Raw genomic sequence first — 15,545 nt, 5'->3', positions numbered from 1 at the left:
CATGTATATAGAAAAACACATGCTGTAGGTAAGTTATCCAGATTTTTCATCTTTCATTTTCTAGCACTTCCTTCACTACCCACTCAAAGGTTTCTTTCCTTTTATCCTACTTCCAGCAGTTTCATTTCAAATAAGTTTAAAAGAAAATAATTTCCTCAAGAATTGCTGCAAAAGGTAGTAGGTTACTTCTACTCGTAGGTGTTGTCACCATTAAATTTTAGTAGCGCACAGATTTGTTGAAACATGCCTTAGCATACCAGAGAGGTCTCTGTGTAGTTTTATTTAAAAAGATTTTCTTGGGCATTCTGTAAATAATGGTAGATATGGAAGTAAAAGAGGGCTCTTTACTACTGTATGTTTTTGATAAAAGAGTCACAGAATCACAGAATGGTTTGGGCTGGAAGGAACCTTAAAGATCATCCAGTTCCAACCCCCCCTGCCATGGGCAGGGACACCTCCCACCAGCCCAGGTTGCTCAAAGCCCCATCCAGCCTGGCCTTGAGCACTGCCAGGGATGGGGCATCCACAGCTTCTCTGGGCAACCTGTGCCAGTGCCTCACCAGCCTCACAGTAAAGAATTTCTTCCTGATATCTAATAAAATACGTTTAGTTCCCTCTTCGTGTATCTTTTCATTTGCATCTTAATCTTTCCTTAAAATTACAGACCATGACACTGTGTTTTGCTAACTGAAAGTTGACCATGTTTGAACAGAAATGTTTCTCTTGTTACAGGTAGTAGGGGAACAAAAAAATCCCAGATAGGAATGACCAGGAAAGCAACCGAAAGTAGATTGAAGCATGTCTTTTCTGGTTTTCTTTTTTCTAGTTAGGTCATATTGAAACTTTCAGTATATTGGGAGATCTGGGCATAAGAGTTTGCTGCTTTGTCATTTCTGATACTTAGAAATTTTGTGTAAATTGACAGCTCTTGAGGCCTTGTAGTATCCTGAAATTGCCAGTGATGCGCTAGAAAAAAGAAAAATAACTTAAGTAAGGAAATTTATTTTAGATTTTTATATGCCCCAGTAACCTCATGTCTCTGATTACAGGTCTGCCCACAGTCAACTTTAACTTTATTGCCTTTTTTTTCCCCATCCAACTGCATCAGACCTAATGGAGCAACATGGCTGCTTCATTGGCAAACTGTGGACTATTTTAATTTCCTTTACTTTTAATAAATAGAGATGTTTTCATAAGTAGTTGTAATTTAGTCCAGAGTCTTGGACTATTTGTTTACTTTCAGATTTTGTACTGACACAGTTACTGATGTGCAGAGAGGTTAATATTAAAGCTCTGGCAGCAGGTACAACGGAAGGAGGGGTGTGGTGTGAAGATGTAGGGGCCTAGAAGAAGAGACTTAAGCTTTGTTATCTAACATCGTAAATGGTATTTTCTAACATATGCATCAGCCTTCCTCACCTTGATTTAGACTAATATTTGCAAGAAAGTCTCTTACACAGCTTGTATTTGGAAATCAAATTTCTTGGGCTTAAGGCATTAAATTTTATACACTAAAATTTTGCTGCCATTGGGAAGAAAGGGTGTGCATGGTTTAGGGTTGGTTTTTTTGTTGTTTTGGTTGTGTTTTTCTTGTTTTTTTTCAAATAATGTTATCTGACCGTAATGTTTGCTGCGTGTCTCAGAGTAAAATAAAACCAGTTGAGCAGTATTACTACCATTCTTGCCAGAGCAAACTATAACTAGAAAATGTTTCCTTTCAGGACAGCTGAAAACCCTTTTCTGTTGTGCAGTTGCCATACTCATGCTAAATGTGAGAATAAGTTAGTACCAGGGAAGAGAAGAATTTATTAGTAAAGAAACACAATCTAAAGCCAAACTAGTTGGAGAAGAAAGGAGGAATGCCTCAAGCTCAGTCTTGCAAGGTGCTGGGTGCATTAGCTTCTGATTCATCAAAACACCTCCAATTTTGCTAGTTCGGTTGAAATCAGTGTTGTTATTCATGGTTTAGTGAAGTGTGGTGAAGCATACTCATCCTCAGTGAAGCATATGCCTGCGTGCTTTATGGATTTTTACTAAGGGGTGTAGAACATGGTTGGTTCAAGCTCTTGAAAGTGCAGGGTTTCACCATGATTCTTACTAAGAGGAATCCTTGTATGTTAAGCTGTTATTATTCTAACATCAATGGGCATACAAGCAAGTGGGAGGAAATGTGAGCAAAACCCTTCAGCTGAATTTTAGAGGGTTAATAAAATACCTTGTAGAATGCTTTATTTGCTTAAAATTGATTTTGCGTATCGTACAGCATGAAGGTTAAACCTTACCAGTTAAACCCATAATATACTAATGTTTATACAAATTTCCAGTAAGAAGTTAATTGTTTACCATAGGAGTTTGCAAACTTGGTGCAAATGAAACCAGATTGCAAGGTGGGGAAGAAATTGTACCCAGTAATTGGAAACAAGCTGAGTTCTTGCTGTAAGCACTGCAATTTTCTTTTAATAATTGTTGCAGAGTTGTTATCCATCAAAGCTGTTAATGTCACTGTAAATTATTATATTTATGTGGTAACCTTACCATAACTGCTTTTGTTTTGAGAAGGTGGGAGAGAGCTCATAAAGCATCAAGACTGATTTTTCAGTCATGTTGGAACTTCTGAATAACTGCCAAGTACTCAGCTCCTGTAGGAATTTGAGTGCCTTGGCTGGTGTCTGAATCAGGAGCATTGCTCATCTGGATATTAAAAAGAAAAAAAAGGTTGCTTTTTTGTGGTTTGGTTTTTTGGGGATTTTTTGGTGTTTTTTTTTTTTTTTTTTTTTGTTGGAAGGCTTTCTTATTTTTAGGGCTTTTTAATGACTTACATTTCAGCCATACCCTAATGGCTTTTTTGTGAGTATATCCTCTGCTGCAATCACTTAGAGATCAAGGTAGTGCTTCCACGTAATAGCTCATTTGAGGAACTAAAGGGAGAAGAGATTAATAGTCAAACTGTGTTTTATATATAGTTGCAAAATAATGTTAAGCGTTAAAATAGTGGATGAACACTAATAAATATATTGCTGTACTTCACATTTTTTTAGTTTCTAAACTTCTTCTAAAAATTTAACCGTCACCTTCTGGTTAAAGCAATTGAAATATTTCATAGTAAAAAGCTTGATAATGTGTCGTTCAGAACAGATCCATACGTTTCTTTGTAAGCATCAGTATTTCTCTGTAGGCCGTTAATCAGAACTATGAAAGAAATATACTACATATTCGTTGTGGAAATGTCACAGCCCCTATTTATAAACTTCTTTCTTGGAAGAAAGTTTAGCTTTGTTTCAGTGAAGTCAGTCGATTATTTTTTTTTATTGTTATTATTATCTCTGGGTTTTGCTCATCAGCTGAATTTGTGTTTCGGTTGAAGAGCTGTGCATGGGACAGCAGAGAACAGGTACTTTCTTTGCCTGCCTGCTTCCCTCCGATGCTTTGCTAAACCAGGACATAAATGTTACGCTAGTCAATTTACAGGGATGTTACCCACAAGGGATAAAGTGCATCCCACATTGTTGAGGCCAAGGCATTTAGACTATCCATGTTTATTGCTGGTAAGGGCGGTAAATCTGGTGTTGAGGGCAGCTTAAGGGCATTCTGTGGCAGAGACTGGTCAGGCTTATCTACCATTGATGTGCTTGGAACAAGCAGGGCAACCCAGGGGGACAGGGCGGAGCTGGGAACAGAATCACTATTTCACCCTTTCCCATTTCTGTGCCCCTAGCATTTTATGGCCAGATTGAAAGGAAAAACAATCAAGGCTAGGTCTGGCATGTTTTTTATTTTTGATAGGCTGCAGTGTGTGTTATCAGAGATAATTTCACAGCCTCTGTCTTACTGAGAACTGGCAGTCTGTCTGCTGGGATATACCTGCTGCAGTTGTGGAAGCATACCCATTACTGGGCATAGGGAGGAGAAAGCCTAGCTGATCTCATTTTGGACTGTCTTCTGAAGAACATATTTTAATATAGGTGATAAATTTTGTCAAGAGCTGAGAACTGATTTTTATACTCATTTGTAGTCTTCCGCTATGATCAAATCACACCAGTTTTGGAATTTAGCTTTTCTGCTGTCAAAGTCAATGAAGCATTGTTTGTCAGGGGCATGTTTTACAAAACCATAAAGGCAGTGTATTTTATATTGGTGTAGTGTGTGCAGGTTTTTAACTTCTATCGGCTGTATGAATTATTAATTGTTTTATGATTGGCAGGGGATGATTGTTTTTGTTTGTCTTGCATGCCAGTAATCTCTTGCTCTGTCTGTTTTCTGGGTCTTCACCATCTTTTCCAATATTTTTTTTTAAATTCTTACAGCCTATCAAGATCTTAAATAGCTGTATTTATTTAAAGATTTAGATATACTTATCTTTGTGTGTATCTTCCCTCCGTTAAATGTGCCAGTGGAAACCTGGCTTGATTTTTACTATGAGCGGAGGAAAAAAAATAGAAATCACATGAGCAGAGTGTTTCTGCAGCATCATTCCTCTAATTTCAGATGTACAGCGTGAAAGCAGCTGCAGTCAGCTGACAGCTTGTGGTCATGGTCAGATATATGTGGGGAAGGGGTGTGCTGTTTTAAACGCATAATAAAGCTGTTGTTTCGTCACCAGGAAGCAGGGATGGTAGCAGCCCAGGGGAAATGAGACAGTAATGTTGCTGTAGTGGAAGGGAAGTCTTGTTGCATAGAGCCAGAGCTCTCTGCAGGCAGCTGTAGGGATGCACCAAGGCAAAATGGCACAAATGTATATTGCTTTCTGTAAGGGTAGAGGATACATGTGAGCAGCAGAGAAAAGCCTGAGATGGACGTGCTCACAAGGAGGGTAAAGTTGTTTTTTTTTTATGCTCTACTGCCCTTTACCTCTGTTGGTACCTTCCAGTGAAATCAGTGTAGCTGTATTTTTAGCTTTCTTATTCAACATCAATATGACAAGATAATTCAGTCTTTACATCTGTAAGCAGCTTTTACTGTGTTTTCCTGTTTTCTGCCAGCTGCAGTTTACAAAGGATGTCACAGCACTGGTAAGAAATGTACAGTAGCCATTTCTCTGGTTTTGTAAGGCATGTTTTTCTTAATGATTTGTGAGAAGCAAGAATATGAAACAGCAAGTTTCTTGGAAATGAGCTGGTCTGAGCTGAATTTTCTTTATAATGCTACTCTCCTAATTTGTGGTTTGTGCCTGTGTTATTTGGTCGGTTTTCTATCAGCGTGCTTTAATATTTTGCACTTCACTAATGCTCAGTATAATGTTGCAGCAGTATTGTAAATGCCTCGCCCTCCTCTGTACTTTGCTCTATATTAATTTTATGGCTGCTTTTGGGCTTTTATAACCTGTCTAGTGTTAAGACAGGGCACATTGATATTCTGGAATTGAGCATGTTATGATTTGGACAGGAAACACTGTGATACGATACCACGCCTAAGTGTGTAAAAGCCCTGAGAAATCGCTTTAATCTTCCGTTGCATTGGCAGGCTCTGTTTTGGCTCTTCAGTTCATTATGTTTAAACTGAACAAAGTCATGCTGAAGTTTTTCAATAATAGGATATTTTGCAAGTATGCTGTATGCTTCTCATTGATTTATTATTTTGAATGTTCTGTTTATTTCACAATGACAAATGCTGCTTTTCTAAAAGGCTACAAAAACATATTAAGTAATATAACCATTTTTTCTCAGGAGTCAGGCTCTTAAACATAAAGGTGCAAATCAATGCACTAGGGAAATTTAATGTGAGATTTTAGTTTCTGTTTTAATAGTGTGTGGACTGTGTGGATATGTGTGAATTTTCATACTGTTTGTACCTTGAAGTTAAGAATGCTAAATATTACTAATATTTTTTCATTAAAATTTGTGTACCATGTACTGGCGGTCTCCTGTAAAATGTAAGATGACTTATGGGTTGTTGGCTCTCAACATCAAGAAAGATGTTATTGCTTCAATTAATTCATTTTATGTTTAGGAATGGTAGCTTTTATGTAGAAGATGTCTTAGAGGAGTATGTGTATGTCTGTCTGGGTGTACTTTTCATATGTACTACATTAAGTGAATAGAGTTCTTCTACACCCTAAGTGAATAGAGAATTTTCTAGTGCTAGCTGAATTTGTTACGCAGCATTTTAACCTGTCAGTTGCTGAGAAATTGGTTTCCAGCAATTTGAAGCTTTAATGGGAAGAATGTGTGAAGCATCATGATAGAAAGCAAAATTAAGGGGGAGAAAAATACTGTGTTTTGCGCTCATGGATTTTGGGAAACCTGTCTCAGTGCTCTACCTGCAGTATTTCCTAGATGTGGTGATCAGTTTAGTTTTTTAATTGTTGAGGGAGCAAATGTATGTAATGATTTTGCTTGTTCTGTTTCTGCTTGCTAAGGGGATGGAATGCTCTTTTTATCTTTTAAACTAACATTCAATATCACAGATTGTGTAGATTTTGTACTTGTGTTCCCTCTTTTGAAGCGTGATCATGCAGATGCTGCATGGTGAACTTTTCTGTCTCCCTCACTACTGAATACTTACTTAATCTTCTCTCCACAGGCCTATTCCCAAGACGCCTACCTGAAAGGCAATGAAGCCTACAGTGGTAATGCCCACAACATACCCGAACCACCGCCAATATGTTATCCACGCCTGACATCCACAGCTTCTGTTACGGCACAAGCTAGTGACAAGCTATCTTCTGATTTCTCGCTGGGGAAGCAGCAAGTCAGTAGACCAGTACGGGCACTGACACAGCCAGAGAGGGCCTACAGAATGGAAATACAAGTGCCTCCATCACCAACAGACATTGCAAAATCAAATACAGCTGTGTGTGTTTGCAATGAAACTGTAAGGACTGTTATTGTGCCTTCTGAGAAGGCTGTAGATTTGCCATCTTGTAGAAATAATCATGTTGGTCCATCACACAGGACAGAGGAAGTAAGATATGGCTTAAAAGATCAAACCAGTCTAAAAGCACGGACCACGTCACCACCATCTTCAGTGTCCACTGCCATTGTACTTCCCCAGACTCCAATTACGAGGCCAGTTGATCCAAGTGGAACACTAAGTAAAGCTTCAAATTATGTAGTATGTCCAGAAGGAATCCCAAGCACTAGACCTCCTGCTCAAGCCACAGACTCGCCCACTGTCTCTACTAACCATTACAGTTCTCCAGCCTCCCACCAGCATATAGACTGGAAGACCTATAAAACCTACAAAGAGTACATTGATAATAGGCGCATGCACATGTATGGCTCCCGAACAATACAGGAAAGGTTAGATAGTTTAAGAGCAGCTTCTCAAAATACAACTGATTATAATCAAGTGGTGCCAAATCGCACTGCTTCACAGGTACGGCGCAGGAGCACCTCTCACGACAGGGTTCCACAGTCTGTTCAGATCCGGCAGAGAAGTGTATCCCAGGAGAGACTTGAAGATCCTGTACTGATGAAAGAGTGGCCACGAAGTGCTTCACAAGATACTCTGACTTCACCCTCAGTTAATGCGAGGAATCATAGGGCTCGGTCATGGGATTATCTCAGCAAACAGGGTGAAGTGCTAGAAAATTTTCATTCTGAGAATCTGATTGCAGATACGAATGGAGATAGGAGAAAGACTTACAAATGGACAGGGTTTACCGAACAAGATGATCGGCGAGGTATTTATGAGAGATCTAGACAGCATGCATTTCATATGTCCCTTCGAGGTCAAAATTTTTCTATGACTCAGAGTGCTTATATTTCAGACAACAGGAGAACTGGTAGCAGAGCTTCTCTGCCTGGTTCTCATTTTCAGAAAGTTCCACCAGATATAAAAATGTTACAGCCTTCTCGAGATTTGCAAACTCCTGGGGGGGTTCCAAAACCTACAACTGTTTCACAAGAGAGATTGTCTCTCACACCAGCTAGAAGTTCTAAAAGTAGCTGTTTGAAGAACTCTGTTCCCTATGCAGCAAAACCATCGTTTCCCCTTAATCAGGGCCTGGATGCTATTGCCAGCAAAGACCAAAGAACAGTAAATCACTTGCATCAGAGTGGTCTGTTAAACCAACAGTCAAGGATCCGAGCAGAAGGTGCCCCAGATCACAAAACAGAGACTAGCAAAACCATCCAACCCTCCTCTCTGTCTCCAGCTTCCGCCAAACTTGTTCAGCCAACAAGTGACAGTTCAACTACCTCTGACAATGTAGATGGTTCCATCAGACAAAAGATTCATGATTTCGAAAGGGAAGATGGCCGTGAGCCTGAAATTCTGCAAACAGATATTCAGGAAAATGACAAAGACACAGTGGTCATGCGGGACAAATCACCTTCTGGCCACCAAACTCCACAGCCTTTGCGGCATCAGTCCTACATCCTTGCTGTAAATGACCAAGAGGCAGCCTCGGACACTACCTGTTGGTTGCCTAATGATGCTCGGAGAGAAGTGCACATAAAAAGAATAGAAGAAAGGAAAGCATCAGGTTCCAGCCCACCTGGTGACTCCTTGGCTTCTATTCCATTTATTGGTGAGTTAAACTGTTCCAGTGTACATCAAATGCTTTTCTCTGTTAAAGATGATGGAGTGCACCATGCTAGGTAGCTGATTGCTGTTTCTATAAACCCTGAGGTTGAGAGGCACGGGGACTCTTTTCTCATCTAGAGTAATACTAGGTTGGTAAAACTAGAAATACTGTTCAGTGGAGGAAAAAATGTTCCGTTTTGTTTGGAGTCCTGAAGGATCTGTGTTGTTTTTTTAAAAAAAATGTACAGTGATTTCATGTTTTTCTAGAATTTTCCTTAATGCTCTGGAGAAGTTACATTATATAACTGCATCTGGTTATCACTCCACATAATGCTCTGATGTTAAGTATATGGGCAACTAATGTCTGCAGCACCTTTCAGTTAGTTGTACTTCTCTAGTATAAAATGTATTTGGAATCCAGAAAAGAGAATACGGATGCAAATCTGTATAAGGGTGATTTGTGGACAGAAGTTTGTCAGCTGAATAGGTGAGATGAAAGCTTTCTGAGACGGATATGGGATAGAGGAAAACTGTTTGAGGTGAAAGGGTAGCAGCAGAATGAAGTGAATTTGCAAGTAAAGATGCTAATGTGGTTATGAATTAAAAGGTTTGTGGAAGCAGGAGGAGGCAAAAAGATGTGCCTATGGGCTGTCACACAAACAGGGTTGGAATTACAGGGGTTTTATAGGAAGGGGGCTGGACTTTTGAGATAATGTGGAAGAAAAGAGGAAGGAACTCATGAAAGGATTGTAAGTAGCAGAAAAGCCCCCCAACTAAAATCCTGTTTTGAATATGTAAGGAATTGGAGTCATCTGCTGAAGAGAGTTTCAGTGGCACAGCATTTCTGTTCTACTCAAGTAGTCAATGCCTGTGTTGTCTTTGCCCCACTGTTGTTGAGTTGAATTTTCTTTTGTCGCAGCTGTTTAATCCTTTGGGGTCTAAGTGTCTGTGTACCATTTTCCCATCTGGGTTGATTTATACCCAACTATATGTTCTTGAATTTAGTATAAGGAGTATTTAGAAAATACTGAATTTTGATTCTCAAACTCATCTATGTGAAAAACAATTCTTAATACTCTTCAGTTTCTTTACACATTAGGTTAAGGGAATTAGATACCTTGTTAGATTCATTATCACAATTGTCTTCTATTGTTGATCTGCAACGGTGATTTCCCCCCCCCCCCCCCCCCCCCCCGAATTATAATATCTGCTATTAGTTTAAAGTAAATGACCAAAAATAGTGAAGAAAGTTTGTGTGCATTGAAGAATGGAAATCATAGAAAAGGTAAAGTAATTTTGTTCTTTTGACATAATTTTGTTAAGACATAACAAAAATGCTTTCTGAGCTAGCAGATGGTTTTTATATTGGGTTTTCCTTTTGCAGTGGTAGTTGTGTAGATTATTTTTTTTATTATTATTACTGGATGCATCAGTATCCAGTGTAATTTTGGATTCTTCTTTAGATCCTGTTGATCTTTCCTCAAGGATTAGTACAAGTTTCTGAGGCATGTAACCGGTCCTTGTGCATGTGTTTTTAATACTACGCTTAAAATCAATGTTGGGCACTTGATTTATGTGTGGTATTTGTACTCACTTGGGAGTGCTTGCTAGGAGTTTACTAATCCTGTATAATTTAAGTGTCGTGTAAAAGTCAGATCAAGATTGTCAACGTCAAGCCCAGCATCTTCTATATCTTGATTTTGACAAAGATTTGCCATGAGCTCTTACTGATGTGCCTTGCTTCCAGGTTTTAGAGAAATGTTTCGATTAAAGTTCAAAAAAGCCTTTAAACATGGCAATTGTGCTACATTCTGGTAGCAGCTGAGCAGTTAAGACAAAACAAAGTTGTAACTCTCCATTGCAGCTTCTGGGCATAACACCATATGGGATTGTGTGAATTCTTATGAGCTCCTTAGCCTCTTGGACTGAATTCTCTTGAATACTCCAGAAATATTAAAAAGTGGGGCTGCTAGTGCGTGTGCTGCCCAGTACTTGTGGCGAGTTGTTAGCCAAAAATTCTTGTGCTGGTACAGGTGCTGTGGAAAATTTCCACTACCATCTCAGCACCTTGAAGATGGAATAACCCTCTCTGAATAGGAAAAGCATCAAATGTCATTAAAAGTGGGCATCTCCTGAAATTAGAATTAATATGCACGATTCTGACTTTGCTTGTTCCTCTATCATGTCTTAATTACAGCTTCACTTGTTAAAAGCCTTACTTAAAGGCTTTTCAGTAAAACCCTAGATCTACTTTGAAACTGAGTTTTAGGCTGTTGAACTCTTCTGAAGGAAAAGGGCTTGGATTTTTCTGTTTTGTGTTTGGGTTTGGATGTCCATCCATGCCCCATCCCCATATCTGTTCCCACCACCACCACCACTACCCCCCCATGATCGAGAGGACGTTACTTTAAATAAAGACATACCTTGGTGTTGGCAACCTCACTGCTTCCTTTATGTTTACATCAACATAATCGTTTCAGTATTGGGTTTTATTAGATATGGTTCAGTTCATAAATGCACTTACTGAAGTTATTTGTACAGTAGAGCTTTGGAGTAGTGTAAAAAATAAAGTTGAGGGGAAGAAATATCTTCCAAGGTTACATATTATTGCCATTTTAAATACTTCATGGTGTGTTTATTTTTGTTACCACTTTATACTCATTAAAAGTAGTAGATAACGGCCAGACCGTATTTCAGTAGAAATTAAGCCAGGAACAGTTGGCTTCTGCAGCAGTATTTTGTGACTAACCTGCTCTTGAGAATGTACATAATCAGGATGATTTTAGCTCTGTAAGTAGCATGGAGCCCTGCACCCCAAACACAAATCCAAGCAGAGCTGCCATGGAGCTTGTTTATGGCAAGGTTTATGGCAGGCTTGTTCATGGCATTCTTGCGGGGGTTATGGTGGGTTGCTGAAGAACTGCGTTTTACCAGTAGTACTTTCACAAAAGGCTGTTATGAAGCAGGGAGATGAAAATTCGGTTTGCACTTGCTAATATAAATGAGAGATCTGTTGAGAGCAAACCTAGTAGGTAAATGTAGTATCTTTTATAGGAGAAATTGATTTATTTGAAAAAGTGAGGCAAGATAGTATGTGCTCAGGCTCTTCTTCAGGTAAGCAGATATTCTTGGGGGAATGAGGAAGCTGCCAGTTTTACAGAAAAATGTACCTTGCTGCTGCAGCATTCAGTACTTGAGCTACTAAATGCAGGGTATTGTGGTTAGCTTGTAAAGCTGCTGTTTCTGTTTCAGGTCCAAAGAAGGGCTTAGTTCTTGAATTGCTCTCTACTGTTTCAAACTGTACTAGTTAGTCTAATGAAAGGTTACTCTTTTTACCCAGAAATGGTCTCACCTCTTCTCTAGACTAGTAGATGTGCCATTATCTCTATGATGGTATTAGCAGCTGTGGTGTTTAATGCATGTTTTTTCAGATTTGTAATCTGTACACAATTTCTCTGTTTAGAGAAGGGCAAATGATAAATTTCTGATGTACTGGGTAATTTTGCATGTGTTAACCTGCACTGGGATGGAAATTAGACTGCTACTTAACATTTTTGTAACTGAAGTAAAGGTGGGTTCAGATTATGGTTCTTCTAATAGATTTCTTAGACACAGGTGTCTAGTATGCATGTCAGAGATTGGCAGCTATCTTGAAACTATTTTTTTCTTTCTTACACCATTTATTGTAGAGTCAAAAACAATTAAAAAAAAGGATAATTGAGTTGAATGAATTACCCATATGAGTGAAATGCAGAAACTGTTTTGATATTTAACCTGATTGCAGTGCAGTTTAGTGCTTCGGCCATTACTACTGGGTGAATGCTATTTCCAACTTCACAGTGGGTTATGACATGAAAATTAATTTTAAATGGATATATTTTAAAATACTTAGACTTCAAGATGATGATGTTTATTTAGGCTAAATTTTTTTTGCAAATCAAACAAATTTATGGTCATCCTACTACAAGCTTTTCTTTTAGGCATGAATTAGCATCAGATAAATATGAAGACTTTTCCTCAGAGGTGTGATCCCATTTTTTAAAATATCTATCTAGTACATCCTTACCCTAGAAAAATTTTAGGTCAGTTCATTCCACTATTAATTTGTGAATAAATGAGAGAAAATTAGCCAGATAAAAATATTTGACCAGACTTTGATAACACCAAAGTGTTGTAAAAGTTAGGTGAGTGTCCTCTCTCTGGCTGAAACTGATACGTAAGGAAAGGTATAAGAACAGGACAAGAATATGTGATATTTAATGTTGGTACTTTCTATTCTCCTACCCTTTACAGTTTACAGTATCACCGAGCCAAATGTGATTTTAAGTGCTCCATAAATTTCTACATTGTCTTCTGTACTGTAATACAATTTTGTTGTCTAATAGCCTGTATTGATTTAATTGAAGAGTTGCCAGGAGTTTCACAGCTGTAACTACATGGTATTTACTCCCTTTTTGTGTTTGTGGCTTTTTTAAAACTTGTCTCCTACTGACTGAATTTCTGATACAAATGTGGTAAGAGTGACAAGCAGACTGCTAATCTTGATTATTCCCCCTTTCCACGGCACTGATGGTTTTATCTCTCTATTGCTTCTACCCTTACTAGAGGCAAACAAACCATGGTCATTGCTGTGCTCGTAATCAGGCAGACTGCTTTTCACCTGGCTGTAAGAGCCGATCCTCATAGTTTTCAAAACTATGTTACTCATAGTAATAAAGATTACTCTTTATGTTCTAGTTTTTTGGTTTGTTTGGTTTTTTTTACAAACTTCTGTCATAGTAAAATTATTGGGGTACTCGTTGATTAACAGATGGGATAAATTTAGCTGGCTTCATATGAATTCTGTTCAACCATTTTTTTAATTCTTTTTTTGTTGTTGTTAGCAAACACTTTTATTTTTTTAATTAACTAAGGAATTAGGAGGTGAAACATTCTAATACACTCAGCAGTAGTTAAAACTTTTCAGACATCTTTATTGTACAAGTGATGACATTCTTCTGATGCTGGAAGTAGAGGTTTACCTTATCGGTGTGTACCTTTTTTCAGTGAAGCAGATGCCATACTTTTCCTCTCCTTCCCTTGCATCTTTAGGCCTCTCACTGTAGGCTGCTTAGACTCTGGTACAGGCGACATTAATGTGAACATACACATACTGAATGCAGTTATATTCTTGAAACTAGAAAATAAATTGATATGCTTGCACAACACACTGTGAAAAGGGTTAGGATGGTAGGAGTAGGGAAAGGTTAGGGAAACAACCAGAAATATTCTCATATGCAGTGAAGAAATAATTGAAAGATTGTACCCATCATTCTGTTTTCTCCTTGTGGTAAGAGATAAGCACCAGGCAGAAACAAATTCAAAACCTCAAATTTCAGCAGGGGAGATCGTGGCTTATCAGCCCAGAATGGGTGGACACCTTAAGGGCAAATGGTGGCTGAATACAGATGGTTGATATGACATTTTTTAAGGAAACTTTAAATTTAGCAAAAACTGTTAGTAGTCAAGAATATGAAAATACTCAGCCATTGTGATTTTTTTTTTACAAGTCATTGCCTAGCCGTTCCAAACTATGAAAATAAAAATCTAACTGCAGTAGAAATTAGAGCTGACAGATGTTCATTTTTGAGGGACTATTGCCTCCATTATTTCAGCAATAGCATTGGCACAGCTTTTAACATGTCATCAGTGTTTCTAAGATAAGTATCAGTCTTCTGGTTTTTTTTCAGGGTTTTACTGTGTGGCCTGCCAAGTCACTGTTGCTCCAGGCTGAAAATTTCAATGTTTCTTATCCAAAGAACAATTTTTTAAATCATCGTGGTAGTCTGAAGTATAGCAGCCAAAACACAAAATTACAGATTAGTGTTTTAAATACTGTTTAAATGCTTCTGTAACTCAAAAAATCCTTTTTTTAATTAAAACTTAAAATTTGAAGTCAGTAGCTCACAACATCTAGAAGAGTTTTAATTGAGTAGAGGCATCAGATTTGTTTGGTAATGGTTAATATTTTCGAAGTGTGAATCATCCTTATGTCATTATAATGTAAAGTAATAATTACAGGTAATAAAGGAATGCTATCAGGGTTCTTGGCCAGAAAAAGTATATTGAGAATTGTACTTTTTTATGTGGTGGGGTATTACTATGAACAGAAACCTTTAGAATTGCTTTCTATTACTTAGTATGGAAAGATATAAATTTGTTTAGCACTGAAATAAGCAACAGACTGTCATAGATAAGGTTTTTAGAATAGTCTCACATGAATAACCTTGGTAAGGCCTTTTCTGTTTGTGTGAAACTCGGTCAGTATAATAAACATACTATTTATATGAGCACATTAGCAGAGGACTGGATTGAATGATTCAGGAGGCTTGTTCCAGTGCTGTGTTTCTGTGGCTTACAGAAATGAATGTGCTCAGCATGCAGACATGTTTCCATTATACTCTTTTGGCCACATGAGGATAATTACGTAGAGTAGATGTATGAAGAAGTTCTTTGTAAAGACAACCAGTGCTGTCAGTGCTGGAAGTACTTAAAAACTAACAAAGAGAAAAAATATATTTAAAGGCACTTTTCTGAAAAATGAGGTAGTGCCTCATGGTGAATCCAGGCAGTAGTGTTATCTTCTTTCCAAACCATGTGGTTTAGGCTTGGAAGTCCTGAATTATTGGAGCTTTTATCCTTGCAGGTTGAAAGATGTGATGCAGCAGTTTGTACTTAAAGATGTGTAACAAAAAGAAAGTCACAGCTGTGGGGTATTTATTAGTCCTTTGTGCTGTCTTGTGTGATAGCAGGGTTAGTTCCATATAGTTTATTTTTGATTGAACAATTCACTTGTTTTATTGGTTATTTATGACCTTTTCACTACACGGGTGAAATGGTATATATGGTCTTTTTATTTGACATTTATTTTGGCTTTTAAGAAAAATAGTCTGCATTAGTATGTCTGTGTTTACCTTAAATTCAGCTTCTTTTGAGGTTTCTTGGCATCGAGGAGCCGTTGAGATAGACCTTTTAACTTCTTACCTCTGTGTGGGTGAAGATCCTTTTCCTGCCTTGGGTATCCTGCTGCCCTCTCTGCT

General features: G+C 38.1%; 1 protein-coding gene across 6 annotated transcripts in view; it reads left to right on the top strand.

Annotated features, from left to right (window-relative positions):
- Positions 1-15,545, top strand: part of ARHGAP21 (Rho GTPase activating protein 21) — a 118,972-nt gene that overhangs the window by 83,334 nt on the left and 20,093 nt on the right. For 5 of the 6 annotated variants that reach the window (XM_040591117.1, XM_040591119.1, XM_040591120.1 and 2 more), the window contains one exon: positions 6,520-8,470. In XM_040591117.1, coding sequence (XP_040447051.1) covers positions 6,520-8,470 — 1,951 coding nt within the window. Of the gene's footprint in view, positions 1-4,979; positions 5,010-6,519; positions 8,471-15,545 lie in introns of all 6 variants that reach the window. The other variant, XM_040591123.1, reaches the window with a different exon arrangement.

The sequence above is a fragment of the Falco naumanni genome, chromosome 4 (genome assembly GCF_017639655.2).
Source record: "Falco naumanni isolate bFalNau1 chromosome 4, bFalNau1.pat, whole genome shotgun sequence".
In the NCBI taxonomy this organism is placed as follows: Eukaryota; Metazoa; Chordata; class Aves; order Falconiformes; family Falconidae; genus Falco; species Falco naumanni.
This window is presented reverse-complemented; position numbering and strand designations above follow the sequence as displayed.